The following is a 24,293-nucleotide window of genomic DNA, read 5'->3' as shown; positions in this document are numbered from 1 at the left end:
AAGAACAAGACAACATATATATTTTATCGATTTGTTAACCTAAAAACCTAAAACTGACATTGTTATTTATGGAGCAAATGACAAATTTATATATGCAAATTTGAGCCGGCACACTGGACTTCTCTGTGAAGTCAGAAATAATATTAAACCACTAAAGCTGTTTTTTCTGTTCAGGAAGTAAATAACTGTCATTTTTCAAATTATAGTTCTGTACTGAAATAATTTTGATTAAACAGCGTGTGCATGCTGGTGGTTTACAGAAACATTAAACATAATTTTGGTATTACCAATACTGTTAGTCAGTGTAGCCCTGGCACAAACCTGACGTTGGACTTTGGTCTAATAAATTTGCTGAGCGCTGTAGTTGTATAAGGTTCGTGCTTCAGTACAGCTTTGTTTTCTGCTCATTTGTCTCTTTATCGTTTATATTGCTCTACTGAAAGATGTGTTTTGTCCTTACAGTTTAACAAAAACAATTAGGCTGTTAAAGAGCTAAGAAATGGGTATATGTTAGATGGATTGCTGAAGTATCTCTGAGGAGAAGAAGCCTAATTGAATCAATAGCCTCCGCTGTGAGCTGATGCAGTGTCACACACTGTCTCCGTATTTCTTCCTCTCACTGCTTACGTAATTAGTTGTAATGAGAGAAGACAGTTTTTCTCAGTGGAGGTGTTGATGGCTTTTTCGTGATATAGTTAATTTTATGTTCCTGCGTGTGCTGGGTGTGTGCGCACACTCTCACATGATAGCCAAACAGGGTCAAACAGTTGCCTGGCAACAATGGGCAGTGAACACATGAAAGTCTGGCTCTTTAGTTCCTGCGTTCTCACAGTTTCTCTCGTTCTCCGTCATTCACCGTTATTCTTTCGTGCTCTCACAGGCTGTCACTCCATTTCTGTCCTGTTATTGTTCCCTTACGTCCTCTTACTGTGCCTGTCTCTCACATACTGCTGTCTGTCATCCCAATCCTCTCTGCCCCACTTCTTTTTGAAATCAGTGGATGTGACAACACTTACATAAAGCACAGCGTTCATAAAATGAAGCAGCTAAAATATTGTGCATTTTGTGTCAGGAGCAGCTTTTTCTTATGCAGTAGCATCCACTGAGAGTATGGCATATAAGTGGATGTGTGAATGGGTTTTGAAAAATGTTGCACTGTTTTGACTAGTCATTAGTAGTATATTGCATGATTGCCAACAGTTTGTTATCAGTGATATGCACCTTTGCATTACAGTACATCAAGTACTTCAGCCCGACCATCCATATCTTTCAGATTCAATTTGTCTGACCACAGTTTTCCACTTTGGCTCAGACCTTTTTGAATGAGCTGTGGCACAGAAAACATGGCAGAGCTTTTGGATTGTGTTCACAAATCCATGCTAGAGCTTTAACCTGGATTTGTGGGTGGCACAGTAGTTTGTGTGTGACGGTGATTTCTGGAAATGATCCTGAGCCAGTGCAGTGATTTCCATGAGAGAATCCTGCCTGTTTTTGATTCAGTGCCACCTGAGGGCCTAGAGATTTTCATTTTCAACTTTGTCCCTTGTGAGCAGTGATTCTCTGAATCTAATGATGCCATATACAGTAGATGATGATATTTTCAAAGTTCTCCCAGTTTCATGTTGATGAATGTTATTCTGAAATTATTCCACAATTTGTAGCTACAGTTTTTTGCAGATTGCTGAACCTCTGCCCATGTCTGAGATACTTTATTTTTGTACTCAGCAATGTTACTGACCTGTTGCTAGTAACCTAATTGGGTCCGAAGTGTTCTTCCAGCTGTGTCTTTGTAGTACCAATTACTTTTTCATGCTTTTGTTGCCTTGTCCTAACTTTTTTGAGTTGCATTACTGCCATCAAATCTATCATGAAATAATAACATATCGAAACATTTGATATGATCTCTATTTTCTATTGTTGATAAAATTTGGGATTTTGAGATTTGCACATCTTGAGATTTGTTTTCTGTTTCCTCTTACCCTTTGCACAGCTTCCTAACTTTTTTGGAATTGGGTGTTTTAAATAAGAGTAATCTGTAAAGTCACAGTAAAGTTTTATCTTCATGACACATGTCTTTTTATCCCGTCTTATGTACTTTTCTTTAAACACAGTAGAGCCACAAGGAAAACTGAAAAACCAGATCAAAGATCCTTTATCTGCTGGACACTCTGGTCAAAAAGACAATTATTTGGAACACTTGCTACATGCTTGTCAGTGTGATGCAGTGTTGTTATTTTAGAGATGGTTTGTTACAAGCCTGCGCCTTTACTTTCTTGAAGCCTCTTGTGTGACTTTGACAGTGACACTCTGTAAATGCCACTGAAAGAGGCGACCACATAATTACCAAAATGATATGGAGCATGAAGGATGCTTTTAATCACATTCGAACTACTGGCTTTATAGCTCTTAACCAACTTTGTGAGTTGACATTGCTAATTACACAACATAACCAGTGTCAAGGGTTAAAAGACACTGATGCATACTTTGAAATGCACGTTGAATTTAGTCAATCACAAAGACATTACCTGTTGAGCTCCACTGACGACTAATGGCACCTGTGAAGCCACAGAAACACTGTCAAGCTTGACTGCTCACAGAGCAAAATAGTTTCAAAGTTCAGTAATCCTTTAATATCCCAATTAAATACGTCTTTTGCATGTAAAGTGTTATGTGTATGCTCCTGTGCTTCTATTTTTTGGACATTTTTGGATAGCATATGTATATTTGTGCCCATTATTCTCTCAAGTGAGAACACAGTGTCCTGCCAAATGATTACAGAGTGATCTTCACACGTCTGTTGGTGTCAGCGTCAGTTTATTTACCTTTTTGCTCTTATTTTCTCCAGTTGCTGTCATGAGTTTTAGGGTATTTCATACTATCCATGTTGTATTGTGCCCTTTATTATTTATTTAAGTCTTCATCTATCGACACAAATACAAAATCCCTCCTACTGATAAAAACAAAATAAAGAAAATATACACTGTCATGGTAAAAAGAGCGCACACTTTACTTCAAATCTGAGGTTTTACACTTAAGGAAATAAGAAAAATGATCTAGTTCTTACCATGTTTAAATTAGCTAACAAGTTCATTAAATATATTAGATATTTACTGGACAGATGTTTAACTTTCTTTACATGACACATGACATAATACACTGTCTCATTATTTATTGAACAATTATTAAACTAATTATTTACCGAAGTCAAAGTCAAGAAGCAGAGTGTGTCAAAAACTAAGTACACCGCATGAGCTTGTAGAACCACCATAAGTTTCTCAAAGCTAGTGGAGATATCATGGCTCACTCTTCTTTACAAGGTTGCTTCAGGTCATTAAGGTCGGCGGGCATTCAGTTATGCATAGCAGACCTGGACCTTGGGTGCGTCACTGCGATGCGTTACACAGAGGAGCTCGTTTGCAACTCATTGACTACTACTAAGTGGTCAGGTCGTCACCCTTCTGCCACCATGCTTGGTGCTGATATGCTGTGTTTTTGCTAAGTGTTGCATTATGGCCAAATAACCTTTAATGGCTAAGACTAGGATAGGTCATGTTTTGCCCATTTTGTAGACTCTTTACGGACATCAAGTGACATTGGTGTATATTGGTGCACATGTGTATTGAGAATGGGTGTATACTTGCCTTCTGAAAGTGTTGTTTGTATTCTATCATTTTTCCTTTTTCTGTTCCTTGTTAACCACAACTACTCCTGGCTCGTTGGCCAGCCTCTGCTCATCTCACTCCCATCTATAGAAACTAAACACAAATAATTAAAGTCCACTCCGGAAACTAACTAATAGTATAACATATATACTAATAACGAAATACAAAAGCTTGAGATACTTGTTTAAAAAGAAAAAAGCAAAAAAGCATATGTAAGCTTTGTGCAGCTAACAAAAAGTAAGCAAACAATGTTGGCCTTAACAAATAAAGCCAAGTGCATGAGCCAGCACACACGATGCCAGCCACTGGAGCTGGAACACCTGCATGGACTGCAGCTGCTATCAGCTACAACTGTGTTTGCCAAGTGAGTGTGTACATCATCTAATTGGCCCTCTGTGGAGAAGCATACAAGCAATAATGTCCTCCCTGTGGAGGTGTTCCCCATTTTTTGTGTGTGTTTTGTTTTTTGTTATTATTATTATTATTGTTTTGCTCATGGTGTGCTTTTCCGTCATGGGGCGTTGAATCAGATGACTGCTGACAGCTATCAAGTTTAATTGATTAATTCTGATTTAGTCATGCCCATATGGAGCTGTGACATTAGGAAAGGAGTTCACTGAATTAATCGCAAATTTAGACTGAGGCCTTTCAAAATTGAATATTTAGATCTATAATATAATGGGAATAGAACTGATTTAAACAAATTGAAAAGTAACAGCTGGGCCACAACTATATACAAATGGCTGATTACAAGTTTAAGACAGGAATTACAAAGAGCAGCAATTTATAAGTTCCTGAAGTACCAGCATATTTACTCTGGATACCAAGATGGAGAAAATGAAAAGAACAATAAAGGTTTAAGGAACAATAAATGTACACAAAGTGAAGGAACAGGCCTGCTTTGTCCAGCAGACATTCCCTTCAGTGAATGCATATCGGAGTGTTTTCTGTTCATAGTATGTGTGCATGTGTTCATCGTCTTCTTTCCACTGCCTCCTTTAGGGGTTGCCACAGCAAAAAATTGAAATAAATTGAAAGGCTCAAGTCAGGCTTAGTAACACAAAAATAATTAATAATTCAATTTTACTACAGCAAAAGAGACAAGAAAAAAAAGGGAAAAATAAAAATTGGATAAATAATGTGGTGATAAAATAAATACTATCAAAATAATTTTCTATTTAAATGAATGAATAAATAAATAAACTGTCCAAATGAAAATATAGCCTCATAATCTGTGAGTGAATTTAAACGTTGCTTCAGCAGTAAACCTTTTTTCACTGGCAGAACCAGAAGTTACTCTTTATATTTGAGACAAATTAACAACAACAAACAGTCACAACAGTCCTTTTTTTTTGGCAAGCTGCAACTCCCCTTGTATGTTCACCTCTTAATGAGACACTTGAGTCTGCCTCTGAGACACGATCAGATCCACTCTGGGTGGAATTGGGGAAAGGCTTACTCTCAGAGTAGCTTCCAGTGCTGCTCTGAGTCTGTTTCGGGCTTTGGTCTTGGATGTGGCCACAATGGAAAATCCTGATTCACACAGATATGAAGTTGTGAATGGAAGAAGGCCGTGGCTTGTGTTGGTAGCTCTCCACAAAACAGCGTGTCTACATGCAAACTGCTGTCCCAGCAATAACGAACAAAAACCAGCAGCAATGCACCATTCGCAACACCAGCGGACTTGTCTAGTTGCAAAAGAGAAAAATTGACTACTTTTTATTCTTTCCAGAAGCTGATGCTGTCTGTCGAGGCCGTGTCTGTGATACGGTCTCACAGTGTCGTTTGAGAGTGGGATGGTCAGTAGCTTTGCAGCAGCCTCTTCGATCATCTCACGGCACATATCTACAGCGGCAGGCAAAATCAACTCCTGTGCTAAAGTGAAAGGCTTTGTGCCACAAGTCTTGGTATGACGTAGCTAGCTTTTAAAGCACGTTTTGAGTTACCAGTCAGTGGCACAGGAGACCGTTTCTGCATCAGCAAAGTGTTTTGTTTTCTCTTGAAATATTCCACCGGCTTTCTTGCAAGCGTGGGATGTTTGGTTTTGAGATTCCGTTGTAGTTTCAAAGGCTTCAGTGCTTTGCTGGGTAGCATGAGTCCACACTCCACACATTGGGCTCTCAGGTCCGCCTTGTTTCCTCCGTTCACAAACCCATATTTCAGGAAGTCAGGGTTGTACTTCCGCAACAATTTTGCCTTTTGGGAGGAGGGGTTATTACTTCCATCTTCATTTTTGTGTTTTAAGAACTTCTCCATATCTTTTGCTAACTGCAAACTTCAGGCAGCGTGTCTTCTTCTGCTTGCTTATTGAGGCTGATTAAACAACTCCCACCAAGTGGTGGGAAGCTGTATTGTAACTGAGATTTTCATGGATAACAGTAGTCCCTGGTGTCTTCAATTAATAATGCCCCGCTGCCCTCACAGCCCACAGGTGTAGAACTAAAAGTTTATTGTGGCCCCCATGGTTAAAAATCACTGTCCTATACTACCTCCAATTCTCAATACTTCCTCATTCAACCACTAGGTCTCCTCTGTCCAGAGGGTTCACCAGATATCTTCTTCACAGGTTCCCTCTCCTCCACAGCTGTACCTAGTCCTCCGGTAACTCTTTCCTGCCACCAAGAGCCTGTCTCAACTCCTGTCTCAACTCCACCCTGCAAAACATTCTTTCTTCTCCATGCTTAAATAATGAGTCCACTGGTTTATTGTGATTTAATTACTTTAGTGAAAAGACATTTTCTGTCTACAGAGCCTCATAAGACCATTCTGAGATGTCTCGAGTAGTTTGTTGCACATACGATATTTTTTACATTGTTACACTGTGACCTTTACTGGATTCTATTATTAGTTGCTTGTGTTCCTGATCTTTAAATCAAATCCTACATTTGCAGTCTTCATAGCAGCATCAACACCTGATGCACCTTCTCTTATTTCCATTATTTATGTTGCTTTAACTTCAGTATCCTCTTCTCCACTCTATGCGTCCTTATCACTCTCACTCATACTTCTTCCCAGTTCTGTCTCTTTCTTTGCCTCAGTTTTGGATTCACCGTCAAGTAAACCCACCTTTCTATCTCACCTGTCTTCACTCCACCAATGCGGTATACATATTCTCTGAATTTCTTCAATGTCTGTTTAAAATCGATTTGACCTGACCCTTTCTGGTCATCCTTGACTGACAAAATCTGACAATGCATGACTCATGTTAGGCAAAGGAACATTAGCTTCTCTCTGGCTGATAATATCTGCAATCAGTGTCATCCACTGCCAGTTTAACCATAACAGATTTCTCCTCCTTTGACATGTCATTTTTTAGGTTAGTCTCGTGTCTGGATACTGGTACAGTTTTCTTGTAGTAAAACTATTTAGAGCACCATTTTTTTTTTCAAACAGAGAGGTGAGAAGACCTGATGTGAAATAACCTTTAAACATGACTTCTTTGCCCCAGAGCTCTCAGTAGCCAGCAGTGGAGCACTCTGATTATACTGGGCAGCTCCCAGGAAGCTGGTAGTTGCTGGCAGGTAAATGCTCAGGACAGCAGGTGAAAAAGAGCAAGTGTGCGGGACATCACAATTTTGGGGGGAGGATTGGAGTTACAGCTAGGTTATATCAGATTTACCCATGCTAATTTAAAAGAATTATTAAATAATACCATATAACACGTCCTCATTTGCAAATAAAATCGAGGCCTACTTGATAACAAATAAATAGAAATACAGCAATTAGCTGCCTCTTCAGAGAGTTTCCATTTCACATATTATCTTGTTAAGTAGTTAGCAATGCCTTTGCTTGACAGAGCAGCACACCAGCTTGTTCTTTACCTGCTACACTCCAATGCAGAAAACACAAGACCTTTTATCACCAACAGCAAGATTGTGTAGTCTATCTGAACCCGGAATGAAAAACTTTGTGGAGAACCACAACAGCAACTGGTCAAGCAGAAGAAGCTGATCAGCTGTGACTGACTTTTGACAATAAGAGTGAGAAGAATGAGTGAGCAAATGCACTTGGGCAGATGCATAAATGAAGTCTATGTGTGCAAACACTTCCTCTGCTATTCTAACACGGGGACCCAGACCTCTGCAGAACTTAGAGACGCTTTACACAAACCTGGCCGGGAGACACAGTCACAGATTAGCATAGTCTTCATGTTAAAAAGTAATGTTACATTACAAGTTTTTTCAGGTTCTCCATCCAGCTTGTTAAAGAATTCTAAATTAGCATTAGCATTACTTTTTTTTGTTGTTCTTCTCTTGATCTAACAGGGCATGACTGTTTCCCTCTATTCCATTTCAGCTTAAAAATCCATTTATTACACATTTTGGTAACATGACTATGGGCACCATGTGTGCTCCACTGAGTGTATAAAATATATCTGTGTACAGGTCAAGATTCTGATATTAGGTCTTTCATTTTAGGTGGACCCATGCTGATCTTTTGTTGATTGTTCTTTGGGGGGAAAAGCCAATTATCCCAAAGTTAAAAATACTTTTAAAAACTGGTCTTGTTTAAGGACTGCTTGTGGCCAAAAGAACCTTTTCAAAATGAAAGCTAAACTAACATATTCGTTTTCTTACAGACAAAAACTTCCACTCAAAATGCATTGTTGCTCCCTTTAGCATTTTAGAGCTAATGTTCCAATCGATCTGACTTTAAGACCATGTAGCAAAATGGTTACATTTTCCGTGAATTCCAGTGTCTGATTAAGGTTCTGTGTTAAACGTGGCCTGACCTGTGACTTTATGGTCACTGTCTTATCTCATCTAGGAAAAGGCTGCTGTGTTCAGTCAAATCTGTACACAGGCCTGTTAATATACTTAATGTGATTATCACAAGATTTTTGACACTATTAAACTTATTTATTGCTGAGTGGAACTGCAAAGTGGGTGATCACTACAATTAACACCTTTAAAATTTGAAATTGTCTTTTGACATCCCAAGAAAAAGAGCATAAAGTAGACATCATTGTTTCTAAAACAGTTTTGTTTGTTTTTTTTAAACTGGGTGTTTTTCATTAACATTTAATGTTTTAGTGAACAGTGGAATAAAATGATAGAAAGATACAATTTTCCAGAAACATTCAAGAGAGAGACCGACTAAACAGACCACATGTGTTACACTGTTATTTTATTCTGATTTGGTTAGTGGATGAAATGTAATAAATCACTCACTATTACACTGCTCATTGTGTCTTAGCAGCATGACGTTGCAACGGCTGCTGAGGCAACTGTTGCTAATGACTACTCAAGGTGATGAAAGATGACAGGTGGGAATCGAGGCTGCATGATAGATGTGTGTAAGGTCTGGTGTGTTAACTAGGCATGTGTAAGAGAGCACGTACATGGTGCATGATGGCATATACTGTATCGTGTAAATATATATTTGATTTTGTTTATGATTTTATTTATTTTATCAAAGATACATTTTAAAAAAATTAATATAGAAATATAAACATTACAATAATATGTGAATTGTGATTAATCTTGACTAAATTGAGCTATTATTTACAGTCTGGCTTTATAACATCAATTCTAGTATTTCTAAGATACATACTTGATGATGTGTATTTTGTATCTGTAGCTTGTAAAATGTTATAAAATACTAGGTTAAATCACAAAGCATCACAAGGAAAGACTAACTAAAAACCAAAGCACACTGCGCGGTCATATGGTAACGACTTGTCAGTCTCAAGCTTTTATAATGGATTGAGTTAGGACCCACATACTGAACTGGACATGCAGGTTTTACAGAGTCTAAAACTGTAGCCAACAGAAATCCACAACATGGGGAGAGAACATAAAAGCTAAAAAAGTCACTAAAGTGAGATGGGACTATTTATACACAGAGAGGGTAATCAGGATAATGGATAAAAGTAGGGTGATGACACACAGCTGAACATTAAGTAGTAGCTAAACACAGAACCAAAAACATGTACTGAACATGAAGCATGAGCCTAGAATAATAAACCAAAACACCATGACGACTCGAGAATTTAACTCAATTAGTAAAGTTCATATGATAAACTACAACTCAAATAAGGAAAAAGCCCAGTTTACAAATAACTCTCAACTCTGCTGAATCCGGAGTATCCTGCACTGGTATCCAAAGTTCAGCCAGTAATTACTCTGTGGATGTGCGTTTCTGAGCCATGTCCATGTCAGTCAATCATCCCTGTCAGGGCTGTCATTTTAAAAGAGTTTCTAATCTTCTGAACGAGACTTTGCCAACTTTTCAGATCAATACTCAAAACTTCTTTTTACCAGTTCCATTTAGATGAGCTCTGACAATCACATTGTTCTCGCTCTGAAAGTTTATCCAACAACAGGAAACTGTCAAAGACGTCATTGTCATTTATTATTGTTCAGATGAATGAACTGCAACTGAGCTGAGCCAAAGAAAGAGAGAAGAACCACACATTTGAATTCTAAAGTCCTGTGTTCAGATCATGAATGAGGCAGGAGGGCAGGCTACTGTGTTTCAATTCAAAAATAGTTTACAGTTTGTGAAGACTTTCTTTTATTTTTCTTTGTTTTCACAAAAAAGGAGCCTTTCCCTCTCTTGGGGACAAGAGAGGGAAAGCAGTTACTGTACTAATTAGACCATGGAAATATGATGTGCAAGTTAATGTCCTTTTACCAAGGTGTCTGCAGCTGATACTATTTTATGCACGCATTTAAAGACAAAAATCCTACAAGATTAAGAACTAATGGCCTAAACGTGTGTACTGAGTCCTTGACAACAGCGTTCATTTTTCATCGTGTCTTGTCAGGTCTTTGTTTTGCATACATTATTAACGATAACCAAGGCAGAGGCAATGAAACCCACGTGTTTAGCTCACAGATACTAATTTAGTTTTTTGTAGTTACTGAATCTGGCATTGAAAATGTGATACCTAATATTATGTGGTGCACGGTAAATGATGCATGTACGATATTACTTTGTCTTGCTTTTATTCACATTCACCTGTTGTTAAGAAAATCAGAGCCACCCAGAGCAAGCGCAGAGCTGTGTAGGTGAACCGTGACACAGAAGAAGATGAGGACTGGATAGAGGAGAAGCATGGCGATTACTGATGAGCACTGAAGTGAAGAAAGAATGATTTAGGGTCAGCAAGCCAGTCCCAAAGAGAGGGATGAAGATGTTTGCAAGTTTTAAAGCAGGGGTTATAATATTGCAGTCCGTGGTAACATTTTATGCTTCCCTGAAGCCAAACTAGGAAAAAACGCACATATGGGAGCACAGAACAATATTAAAGGAACATTACTCTTAAAATTTAATCTCTCTGTTTCTAACACCTATAAATGGAGCATAGCGTTAGTTTAGTCACAAACGAATCCTTAACATTGTGTTATATTTTTTGATTTGTTTGTTTTTAAGCAGTGAGCCCACTATTAAAAAAATCATAAATTTCATTTAGTTTTTTACCTATTAGTTGTTTACTTTGGTGTAATATGAATTGCCATGGCGGAATTTTTTAGCAATAGGGACACTGTGAAACTTAACCTTGTAAAGGACAGGTTAAAGTTTAAAACGTATGCCCTCCTTCATACAGTGGCTTGCAAAAGTATTCGCCCCCCTTGAGCTTTCCCACATTTTGTCACATTACAGCCACAAACACGAATCAGCTTTATTGGAATTCCACGTGAAAGACCAACACAAAGTGGTGTACACGTGAGAAGTGGAACGAAACATTTTTTACAAATAAATAACTGCAAAGTGGGGTGTGTGTAATTATTCAGCCCCCTTTGGTCTGAGTGCAGTCAGTTGCCCATAGACATTGCCTGATGAGTGCTAATGACTAAATAGAGTGCACCTGTGTGTGATCTAATGTCAGTACAAAAACAGCTGCTCTGTGACGGCCTCAGAGGTTGTCTAAGACAATATTGGGAGCAACAACACCATGAAGTCCAAAGAACACACCAGACAGGTCAGGGATAAAGTTATTGAGAAATTTAAAGCAGGCTTAGGCTACAAAAAGATTTCCCAAGCCTTGAACATCCCACGGAGCACTGTTCAAGCGATCATTCAGAAATGGAAGGAGTATGGCACAACTGTAAACCTACAAAGACAAGGCCGTCCACCTAAACTCACAGGCCGAACAAGCAGAGCGCTGATCAGAAATGCAGCCAAGAGGCCCATGGTGACTCTGGACGAGCTGCAGAGATCTACAGCTCAGGTGGGGGAATCTGTCCATAGGACAACTATTAGTGATGAACTGCACAAAGTTGGCCTTTATAGAAGAGTGGCAAGAAGAAAGCCATTGTTAACAGAAAACCAGAAGAAGTCCCGTTTGCAGTTTGCCACAAGCCATGTGGGGGACACAGCAAACATGTGGAAGAAGGTGCTCTGGTCAGATGAGACCAAAATGGAACTTTTTGGCCAAAATGCAAAACACTGTGTGGCAGAAAACTAACACTGCACATCACTCTGAACACACCATCCCCACTGTCAAATATGGTGGTGGCAGCATCATGCTCTGGGGCTGCTTCTCTTCAGCAGGGAAGCTGGTCAGAGTTGATGGGAAGATGGATGGAGCCAAATACAGGGCAATCTTGGAAGAAAACCTCTTGGATTCTGCAAAAGACTTGAGACTGGGGCGGAGGTTCACCTTCCAGCAGGACAACGACCCTAAACATAAAGCCAGGGCAACAATGGGATGGTTTAAAACAAAACATATCCATGTGTTAGAACGGCCCAGTCAAAGTCCAGATCTAAATCCAATCGAGAATCTGTGGCAAGATCTGAAAACTGCTGTTCACAAACGCTGTCCATCTAATCTGACTGAGCTGGAGCTGTTTTGCAAAGAAGAATGGGCAAGAATATCAGTCTCTAGATGTGTAAAGCTGGTAGAGACAGACCCTAAAAGACTGGCAGCTGTAATTGCAGCAAAAGGTGGTTCTACAAAGTATTAACTCAGGGGGCTGAATAATTAAAAGCTATCAATCTGTCAATCCTTTCCGTGTCCGGGCCGGGTGAGGTTTCCCGTGTTGAGTCAAATTAAGCCGCAGGCTCCACTCCACATAACTTTCAGTTATTTATTTGTAAAAAAAATGTTTGGAATCATGTATCAAGCCACTGTATTTACCAAATCTATCCACTGTGCCAGATTGGAGTCTTTATTTGCTTTAATTTGCCCCAAGTTGCTGCAATTCTGCAAGCTACTTTGTCACCCTCCTGCACCCCAACTCCACCTGTCATGCTGCTCCTGATTTAATCTTCTCTGTGTTGTAACTGGTTCTGTAGTGTGATGCGCAGCTGCTGCTCTTCCAGTTTCTGGCTTGTATGTATGCGCGTGGACATAGTCTGGCTTCACACTATTCAGCTTAAGCCCTTTGTTTGGAGGAGTCTTACTATTTGGTTCTGTGTGTTTTGCCCAACCTAAGAACCACAAGGACAACATAGCTATTTGTAGATACTGCATAGAGGACGACGCAAATCTGAATCAGAATCTGATTGCCACGTTGCAGGGTGAAGAGACCGAGTCACAGCAGTGTGTGTGTGTGTGTGTGTGTGTGTGTGTGTGTGTGTGTGTGTGTGTGTGTGTGTGTGTGAGTGAGAGAGAGAGAGAGTGTTGTCAGAGTTTGCTTTACCGGTGAGACCTGTTAGCTTGTATTAGCTGACTTGGTGCAAAACTCAACACATATTTTATTGAAGATGCTGATTTTACAAAAGCAAAAGGCCAAGAAGCTTAACAGTCTATATATGAAAAATGCATGAAAGACCAACAACAGAAAGCATAAATAGACAGGGGACTATAAAGCAGTGAGAGTAGCACAGGGGGCTGGGAAATGACTCAAGGGACGTAGACTATCTGACAAAGACTGAGGAAAAAAATAACAAAATAAACCAAATTTTAAAAAAAATACATGGCACAGAAAGATCCACATCTCAGATAATTCTTAACACAAAACAACTCATCTGTGACGTTTCACTAAGGGAAATGAAGCGTGCTTTCCACACAACTAGCTAACCTGACCTGACCTCTATGTTTCTGGCCGGTTTGTCCTCCTGCTGTTTCTTTGTCTTTCTTTTACTCAGTGATATCTATACAGCATTTTTTCACACCTGCCTAAAACCTTTGCACAGCACTGTATATGTAAAACACACACACACACACACACACACACACACACACACACACACACACACACACACACACACACACACACACACACTTTACTCATTATGTTACAGGGAAAATAAAGAGTGGTACCTGTTAACATTTTCTTTCACGTTGGCTTCTTGTCTATGAATCACCAGTTGTTTCTACAAGCTTTAGCCTGGGAAGTAAATGGATTTCATTGTCATATGCAACTTACACAGAACATTATAGAAACAGCTAAATCTCTTACAGCCCTTTAAACATTATTGTTTGTGGCTTTTGATACATTTTTACAAGTTTAAATTTAACTGCAAAAGAAATCCACAGAAGCAGACCAAAGGATAAGTAGAAAAGTTAATTAATCTCAAAGAGGCCTGTGTGCCTTCTGTGGACATAACCTCCATAAAAACTGGAGGAAAACACATTTCAAAGCAGCACTATCATCAAAATACCAAACCAGCAAATGTAACCAAATAGTGAAGAAAGTGTCAAGAGACTGGTCATTAAAAAAGGCCTTCAGATGGAGCCAAGGACAAACTTTATAAACAAGAAATCCAAATAAAAAGCACTTCAATCATCAGCACAACGTCAGATGTATAAAATGTGTGCAGTGCATTTGTTAACCTCCTCAAGTGACCTTCTCCATAAGAGCTTAAGCACCAGTGGACTAAAATAATACACATCTCCACCTATGTTTGCACTTAGAGACAAACACCACATTACTTGAACCACTGCAAAGTGGTCGCCTGAATGTGTATGTCATGTGTTACCGTTGACCTGAAATGAAAATCAGACTCTTTCTCCTGTGGTTGAAACATTGCTTAATTCAGGATGTTTCTCAAAGGGTTTACAGTTTGTTCCCTGGAGGGAGAGCTTCATTGTGGACGCGCTCTATAAAATACACTATGAAGCAGGATTTACGGTCTTTGTGAGAAAACTGTGAGGTCAAGTTAAACCCACAAAGCTGTTTCTCTTGCTCCACCAGAGTAGGTTACCTTCAAGATTGTAGATGAACACATTTGAAATCACCCCATACTGTCCAATAAGTGTTGTGGAAAATAGAGTCATCATTCTTGGAAGACCCTAGAAGAGAGTCTATATCAAACTCATTTTATATCGCACTTTGATCTTAAGTGGGCCGGACCAGGGAAACGCCCAGTTCCATCAGTGTAAAGAAGTTTAACTACACAATTAAAAAATGCAAGAAAACATGCAATGTCAATGGCACATTTCTTTTTCTACATGATAAAGAAATGCTGCTGTAGTAATTGTAACAATCTGAGCTTAAATCATATGAAATAAATGTGTTTGCTACAATGTGCTACAAATGTACAAAGGTAGTGCATGGTCCAGAAAGTTTTGTAGTTATAAAACAGAAACATTTTGTTAATTTACAGATAATGCCATTTAAAAAATAAACATTTGAAGCCAGTGTAAAATTTAAAAAAAAAAAAGCATTTCTGTAGTTGATAGTTGAAAATTAGGAACTCTCATTTCATTGTTTATCTTTTCTGTCTATATCTCTACTTCTTTATAATGTCTGTAATGTATTTAACAGTAGCCAAAAGCTATAAAACCAATGAAAATAGAGTTCAAAATCTATGTGCTGATTCACATTTTTCAAAACTGCCCAATGTGTCAGATTGGAGTGTGTTCCAATCTGTTTTGCAAGCAATTTTAAATCCCTTTCATTGTTCTGGAAGCACAATGAAAGCATGGAAGCATATAATATAATATAATCCTAAAACAGGGCCTTGTACTCGCTGACCATATATAAGATTTACAAGATTACTAACAGATTTTAATTAGCATATGCTTTTATATTTGTTACTTGCTCTTATACCACAAAACTTTGCTGGTGTTGCTTCTTAATGAACAAGGCAATTGTAATTTCATCCACACTACATATACTTCTAATTAAAGTTAGATCTTCTTGTATCTTAATGAAGGGGCAGCAGTGCTGATGCATCTTCCGGCATCATTTGTATAAGTAAAAGCACAGCAATGCTTCCCTTTTACACACAGTGACACGCAGCAGCAAGGCATTATCACAGTGGTTGTACTGTAGTCATGTTTATGTGACCACCTTTCATGACGGTTGATTTTATGTGAAGATGAATAAGACGATATCCTGGATATGTTGTAAGAGGTGTTACAGGCCAGTGACTTCAAAAAACAATGAGCAATATTTAAATTAGTATGGAGGGTTTCCTCTAGATACTTGCAATGCACATCATTGCTTCTCTTGTGACAGTTTATCAAGCAAGCAAGTAAATGAACTATATAGTTTTTCTCAGTGTTAGCAGATACATCCCGAAAAGGCCAAAAGTGTTATTCGGTAGTTCAAATGTGTGGCGTGTCCAAGTGAGAAGTAAAGAACAGCCGATGGCTAAAGCAAACCATTATGGACTGATGTTCAGACAGCACGAGAGGCTGCTCACTGCTGTAATGAAGACCTCTCAGGCCCTGTGTTAACCTGCCCAATTGTGTTGTCAGTTTTCTTTTGTGCCTCTTACAATGTGTCATTATTCTGATTGGCTGTCATTGCGTTTCTTTTAATTTGATTCTCTGTGTCGCGCTCGAAGATTATTTCCACTGATCACTGTACCATTTTCAGGTTATTTCAGAGTAAAATTGTTATAAGATGTGAGACGCTGCACTATACAAAAAAAGGTTCCAATCAGGTGTGTCAGCTGCTTTTCACAAAAATGAATCATAAATAGAGAGAGAGAGAGAGAAAGAAAGTGAGCGTTCATTCAGCTTTTTATTTCCAGCAGCAAGATCAAAACCCCCGAGGAAAAACTAAGACCTTCAATGTGAGGTGCCGGTGCTTTGTTCACTTCTGAAAATTGAGGCTTCTTTTGAAATGCCACAGATTTGACAAACAGTTGCTGTCAAATTGTGTATCTTATCGATCTGATACGCTCCTCTCCCTCACCTCTCCAAACAGCTGTTTTTGTTTTCTCATCTCAGTCATCCTCTCTCCCGTCTCCCCTCCTGTCCTCGAATGATGAGAACAGCAGATGTGTTTTGGAATGACTTGACTACAGTGACATGTTGTGCTGTGCTAAGTTGTGCCTCAGAAATACTTCAAATACTGGGTGTGACCAAAATCTTTGAAAGCCACTTAGCTAACCCAGCTTGCTCCTCGAAGACCCACACTCTTCATTAGCTTGGCATGGAGCAGCAGATGAGGCAGTGGCACCGTCACGTCCTGACTCATCTGCTGCTACAGCAACAGGAGGCAACTCTTCCTACCTCCAGATGAAAACTGTGACAAACCGTGTAGTCTCTCTTTTTTTCTCAGTCTCAGGATTCTGTCACACAACATGTGCCCAAGCCAAGTAGTCTCAGATCTGCTGCCTGAATGACAAACAGGAGACCCAAAACTTAACATTCCTGGAATATTGTATTACTTTCTGGGACTCCACGGGAGAGCAGGAGATTTTTTCCTTTCTAGCCATAGCTGTTTATATAAATGTCAGTATTTGCAGATGTATAGCATCGATAAGTACTATCTAATTTTTATTATTGTGTTGTTTTATGATGCTGTTGTTGTCACCACACGGGGTAGCAGGCATGTGGGCAGACAGTTTGGACACCCAACTTTTGTGAACATGAGAACAAGGTGACGTGGAATTTTCAAACGGATACCGTAACATCTGTGGTATCATAGGTGTGCATCTACCAAAAATCTTGGATGAGTTTGAATCTTGCTCAAGTTTTCTGAAAATCTTGTGAATGTGGTAACTCGAGAAGTAAGTCACTGAGGATTTTCACATTTATACGATGGAGTACATACATTTGCAGCACTAGGAGGCTGATGGACAGCACTGGTGGCTAATCAGCCAATTTTTAGAACATTTCCTGCTTCACTATCTCCAACTTGGCAAAAACCTTTATGGTACAGTTTGAACATATAGAATCAGTGCTGTGAAATTTTAGCTGTGTATTGTGTATCCAGCCCTTCCACTTATCAGAATCAGAATCAGAATCAGAAAGGGGTTTATTGCCAAATGTTGAGCAGGTTTACAACATTAGGAAATTGCTGCGGTGCTTCAGTGCAAACATAGTGTCATAAAGATATAAAAATAAGAATAAGAATTAAAAGTGCTACGTAGAAAGATATGTGCATGAGATATACATGAGATATATACATGAGAATAAGAATTAAGAGTGCTACGTAGAAAGATATATACATTAGTGCAGGTGGTGATCAGTGCCAAACATGGAATGATGCAGTGACACAGCGTAGGGTCATGTGATAGTGGCGGGGACAGTCATATGGTTATTGTTCATGTGTCCAACAGCAGAGGGGAAGAAACTGTTCTTATGGCGAGAGGTTCTGGTGTGAATGGACCGGAGCCTCCTGCCTGAGGGGAGCAGGTCAAACAGACTGTGTCCAGGGTGAGAAGGGTCAGCTGAGATCCGAGCTGCACGCCGCAATGTCCTGGAGGTGTACAGGTCCTGCAGGGATGGGAGTCTGCAGCCAATCACCTTCTCAGCAGAGCGCACAACACGCTGCAGTCTCTGTTTGTCCCTGATAGTGGCTCCAGCGTACCACACGGTGATGGAGGAGGTGAGGATGGACTCGATGATTGCGGTGTAGAACTGCATCATCGTCCGTGTTGGCAGGTTGAATTTCTTCAGCTGCCTCAGGAAGTACATCCTCTGCTGGGCTTTCTTGATGACGGAGGTGATGGTGGGCTCCCACTTCAGGTCCTGGGTGATGGTGGTACCCAGGAAGCGGAATGAGTCCACAGAGGTGATGGGGGTGTCAGTCAGGATGATGGGGGGGAGTGGGGCTGTGTGCTTCCTGAAGTCCACAATAATCTCCACTGTCTTCTGGGCATTCAGCACCAGGTTGTTGTGGCTGCACCAGGACACCAGACGTTCAACCTCCCTCCTGTAGGCAGACTCATCCCCGTCCGAGATGAGCCCAATAACGGTGGTGTCATCTGCAAACTTGATTAGCTTGACAGACTGGTGGGTGGAGGTGCAGCAGTTGGTGTACAGGGAGAAGAGCAGAGGAGAAAGAACACAGCCCTGAGGGGAGCCGGTGCTGATGGTCCGGGAGTCCGAGACATTCTTTCCCAGCCTCACATGCTGCTTCCTGTCCGTCAGGAAGTCAGTGATCCACCGGCAGATGGGATCAGGCACATTCATCTGGGAAAGCTTGTCTCGGAGATGGTCTGGAAGGATGGTGTTGAAGGCAGAGCTGAAGTCCACAAACAGGATCCTGGCGTAGGTTCCTGGGGAGTCCAGATGCTGCAGGATGAAGTGTAGGGCCATGTTGATGGCGTCGTCTACAGACCTGTTGGCTCTATATGCAAACTGTAGGGGATCCAGGAGGGGGGCCGTGAGGGTCTTGAGATGGGAGAGAACTAGGCGCTCAAATGACTTCATGACCACAGATGTCAGAGCCACGGGTCTGTAGTCATTTAGTCCAGTGATCCTAGGTTTCTTGGGGACAGGGATTATGGTAGAGGACTTGAAGCAGGCAGGCACATGACATGCCTGCAGTGAGGAGTTGAAAATGCCAGAAAACACTGGGGCCAGCTCGTTTGCACAGTGTCTGAGGGTGGCAGGAGACACGCCGTCTGGGCCGGGAGCTTTCCGAGCATTCAGGTTATTAAACTGCTTCCTCACATCTGCTTCATGAATATGAAGAGTTGTGGTGGGAGGAGGTGGTGTGAAATCCTCTTTTGTGTGGGGTGAGGAGGGGGGTGTTGTAGGTGAACGGTTTGAAGGTGGTGATGGCTCTATGGAGGGGGGAGAGATGGGGGAATTAGTGTCCAAAGTGTCTCTATCCTGATAAGGATAAATGGAAGAGGATGGATGGATATCAGTATGGTATATGGAGATTTTATAGCAGCCATTATTATGTTCAAAGTTTCCTACCATAAATGTTTTTGTAAATCGGAGATGTTCATGAAGAAGGCTTGATGGATTTAAGGCGGAATGACAAATTTGCTTCACAGTTCAAATCAGGCGTGAAAGTTTCTTTAGCATCATCATGCAAAAATGGCGCCCTCTGTCTATTTGTTAGCTGTGCAAGCAACAAGTCTAAAAACTGTGATGATTTATAGACTTTCACAACATCTGTAATGATGACTGAACATTCGTTTACTATGGCTATAATCAGGTCAGATTTTCAGTGCTGTATTTGCTTTCTTTATGAATCCTTTTGTGGCTGCAATAGTATTCAATGTTTTGGCCTTCAGGAAACAACTGCCTCTTCTGCTACAGGCTTTTGTGTACAATCTTGAAAAAGTGAAATGTTCACAAAATAAACTGCATTTCGTGGTTGGTTGGTGTTTTTTTTGTTTGTTTTTTTTACTAGGACGGCAGGCATTTCTGTGGAGCAGCGAGTCTTTTTATTTTCACTTCATTCAAGTCCAACAATGGCAGGTCAACGTGTGTGTCCTTGTGGAGAACAGTCCTTTCTAAGGGAATACTGATGAAAAGTATATCTGCATACTCTCAGTCACCAGGCACCTTTATGCCCTTAGTTAGCAAGTAACCTTGAGAGATATTTATCCACGATGTATTCTTCCACCTGCCTCATTCTTTTTTCTTTTCTTTTGTTTTTTTAACTCTGTCTCAAACTGTAAATAGCTAAATTTTAAAAGGGTACAATCTGACAGGATCCCTATTGAATGTACAAAGGGTCATTTCATGGTTTCTTCTTTGGTAGACCAAATGAGCTAAAAGACTGATACAAAGAGTGACTATATTGGTCAGAACAGGTTCTGGTTAAATATTTTATTAAAGACAGTGAGCCCTATCAGTATCAAGGCCATGAATGGCAATAACAGAGGGCTGATGAAAGCAGCTACTAGCAAATTTAGGGGTTGTAGATGCGATTGAGAGAAGCAGCTTCTGGCCAACAAACCAGACATAGTTGTGGTTAACAAGGAGCAGAAAAAGAAAAAAGACTTGAGTAGAAACTTTCAGAGTATACACCCTGTCTCAATATACATATATGTATTGAATCATAACATTTAGAGTAGAAGAGAAGATTATCTTTATTAAGACAATTATCTTGTGGCACTTGTGCATATTTGGGTATTTGTGTTCAGCTAAAAAATGTTTTTTTTTTAATCATGAAAATTTCCAGTAGTCAAATAGTTTGGGAAGTTAAATTGGTGAGAAATACACAGCGAATTTTCCTTCTGCTTGGCTGAGGTTGTTACAGAGAGTGCACTGCAAGCTAAAGTCCAGATTGTTTGACCTTTACTCACCAATAATTGCAATTTACAGCCCCCTACATAGTAAGAACAAGACACTTGGAACACATTAATAGAGGTCAATTGCTTGTGTTCAGCAATGTAGGTGAAAAAAAAGAGACCAATGCAGGGATGGGGAGGGCGGGCGAGTCTTCGACTAAACGCTGCAAACTGAATTATCCACTCGAGGGCATCTCTCATGGCATTTCACGAGAAGAGCAGGGAGAGGTTTTGGTAATTTAAACCATTCCTAGTGCATCTACAGCGCCTCTGCTTCTAGACAGTCTCCTTTGATTGGAAACCTATAAAATATTAAAAGCATTGCACCATTTAGTCAGCTAATCATCATTATGTTCATGCTGTACCCAACATTTTTCAGTTGTTTGATGGTGTCTGTCCATTTTGGGCTTATTTTGGTTTTTTTATAACAACATAATGTAATTTGCTCCGTCTGCGTAACCTTCATCAGGAGTTTTGTGCAAATTAAATTGTCTTGGGCCATTAACTTTGGTTTATGACACTGACAGATGTTGTATTGCTGGTAATTGGACTGATATGCGACAAATCCTGAGCATTTTTCTTTTAATGAAAGTTTTACTTTTCATCTGTCAGCCAGTAAATACAAATTTGGTGACTGACGTGCTAATCAGGCTTGAAGCAGCCAGCCGAGGCAGATGATCTTCTCTGTAATAAACCCATTTGTCATTTAAGTTGTCCTTTGATCTTGTGGGTAATTGCTTCCTATGTGTCGCGCATCACCGCAAGTTTTCGTTGAATAACAGAAAACTAAGTGCATATTCACGTGAGTCACAATTATAAGGATTCTGTGTTTGAAACGTCAACATTCAGACTCACATAAGCGCTGATTGGCATTTCAAAGACCTTAATTAGCCTGATTAATGTAGTTCTGAGTGTCTTTATAGGATGCACCTCTTGACACCTTTGTTCTATTGCAATCAAGGATCAACTCTACAGCAGATTTGTTGTAAATCCACGCAACCATCTGAGTGTTATATAAACAAGGCTTCAACATGTGGCTGAAATCATGAAAAAGCTGTGAATGCTGACTCCCAATCCTCCTCTACCAACCCTACCTATTCTTTATGATCGTAGTCAAAGATAGGGTTAAAATCTGCTGCCATATGCCATAATTAGGAGTATCATTTAAGCCATATCAGGAAGGATGAGGGCTGCGGTCGACCCTGCCACTATGAAATGGATGAATAATGAAAAATAAGAGGGAACAATGAAGAAGCCGAATGTTAATGAGGAAACCCTCCCTTCCTACTTTCACACGTCCTCACGCCTCGCTGATTGCTGGACAAGGTTTCCTCAGAGTTTTTTGTTTCAGGAAAAGTCACAAGAATAGCCACAGTCAAAGAGAAGGGTGTCTGGCGCTGTGGGGCAATCCACCAAGCAATTAAAGCCAGCCTGCGGTCAAAAAGTACTTAAACAAGTCTCCCAGCCATGTTTGGAAGCAACACTTGTAGGCAGGTTGAAAGGTTGTAATCCCAGTGTGCATGTTGGTGTTTCTTAAAAAAGGGATTCTTGGAGTTCCTCTGAGTTTTTTATTTATTTAAGTGCTAAACTTTTAATAATTGCAATTCCACCAAATTCTATTGGGTTCAGCTCTGGCTCGGGAGGTGCACCAATCTGGAGGTTGGTAGTTAGACCCTCGGCTGAAAACCAATCAGTCCATCTGTTTCTGGTAATTAAAGGGCTTTGCAGTAAACACATAGAATTCAAATGAATCCTGTGTTAATGGGTGGATGTGGCCTGCAGTGTGAAAGTACTTTGAGTGGTGAAAAAAGAAGTGCTGTCTAATGTTTGTTATCCTCTGTTAAACAGATAAAATTGAGAATGGAGACGTCTACCAGAGAAGGAAAGGACTTCCTTCGAGCAGCTCGGGTGGACATGAAACAGGAAGTAAACAACAGGAAGTGGCTGAACAGAGAGGCAGCAGCTGGCGGCGAATTCTTCTCCTCATCCTAGCCATCACTATCCACAACATCCCGGGTGAGTACAAACCACAGGACATGAAGTTTTGCTGAATTCAAACAATACGGCTTCTTTTTTAATGATCAAGAGTGTTTTTCTTTGTTGTGGGGCAAAAACACATTTTAGCTATAACCTTCCATCAATGTAAACAGACTGAATGCCTGCACTCACTGATAAATGCTCTTCGCCTTTATTGTGGTTTATATCTGCAAAACGGTTGTTATTTTTTTTCCTCCACAACAAAGACGACAACTATGTATTGGTAATTTCTTTTCTAGGGGCGTTAAATTGAATTCAAATAAGCAGTCTTCTTCTTTATCAGTTTGTGCCAGCACTATGTCTGTTTTTCTCTTTTTGCTACAACTGTGCATCCAATACATTGTTTAAGATCTGGAACTTAATTGAATACCCAGAATACATCTTTGCTTTTCATTGAGTGACTGTTACAGTCATTTTTGTGGCTCTGGTTTGAGTTCCTGAATGAATATGTGCCTGCAGGAATATCTATGTGAACAACATCAGCTGTGACCTGGAAGCAAAGCTTTCTGTAACAGGCAGCGCAGCACCTAGAAGCTTCTGCTCAGGTTTTCTTGTTGACTCTAAGTGATGAAAAAATATTTTATTATGATGATGAAATGTTTTCCCAAATCATGAGCAATAGTTGCACCACAGAACTTTTACAGGGCTGACTAAGCACCCGCTAATGATGCTAATGATAAACGACAGTTAAGGGCAGTAATAAATTTGGGTTCATGTTGCTCTTGACCTTGCTGTCAACACAGCTTGAAAACTTTGTCTAAAATTCATTTGGCAGTTTGATTTAACTTGGACTTTTCAGTATGGCAACGATATTATTTGGTTGTTTCAACAGTCCACCAGTTTAGTACAGACTGAAATAAATAAATAGTTATTGGATATGGATATTTTGGCGTGCTTTCAGAAGACTTCACTTGTAATGCCACCGGGATGGTTGAAAAACAATGCTGTTTAATTTGAAACATCTTGATCGTCGCATTCATGCCAACTTTGAATTTTAGGCGACATGATACAAAGATACTAATGTATCATGGTATTAGCCTGCTAGTAGTAGCATATGGCAGCATATAGTCCAGCTTCACTGGTTGTTGTATTAGTGGCACCATTGAGCCTTTTTTTAAGTGTAGCCAGTGACTGAAAAGTTCTTCAGTTGTTTGGGTCATGACTAAATAATTACTATATTAATTATGCTAATCTAAGTGGTAAACTTTATCAGCACAATTAATCATTGTCCAATACTGTGATCATCCACAGTGGATTAACGTA

The 24,293-nt window shown here is 40.0% G+C and overlaps 1 protein-coding gene across 3 annotated transcripts in view; it reads left to right on the top strand.

Annotated features, from left to right (window-relative positions):
- LOC120736450 (zinc transporter ZIP11-like) overlaps positions 1-24,293 on the top strand; it is a 157,781-nt gene that overhangs the window by 113,286 nt on the left and 20,202 nt on the right. For all 3 annotated transcript variants that reach the window (XM_040036534.1, XM_040036533.1, XM_040036535.1), the window contains one exon: positions 22,842-23,009. In XM_040036534.1, coding sequence (XP_039892468.1) covers positions 22,842-23,009 — 168 coding nt within the window. The remainder of the gene's footprint in view (positions 1-22,841; positions 23,010-24,293) is intronic.

The sequence above is a fragment of the Simochromis diagramma genome, unplaced genomic scaffold (assembly GCF_900408965.1).
Source record: "Simochromis diagramma unplaced genomic scaffold, fSimDia1.1 OVJJ01000371.1, whole genome shotgun sequence".
NCBI lineage: Eukaryota > Metazoa > Chordata > Actinopteri > Cichliformes > Cichlidae > Simochromis > Simochromis diagramma.
This window is presented reverse-complemented; position numbering and strand designations above follow the sequence as displayed.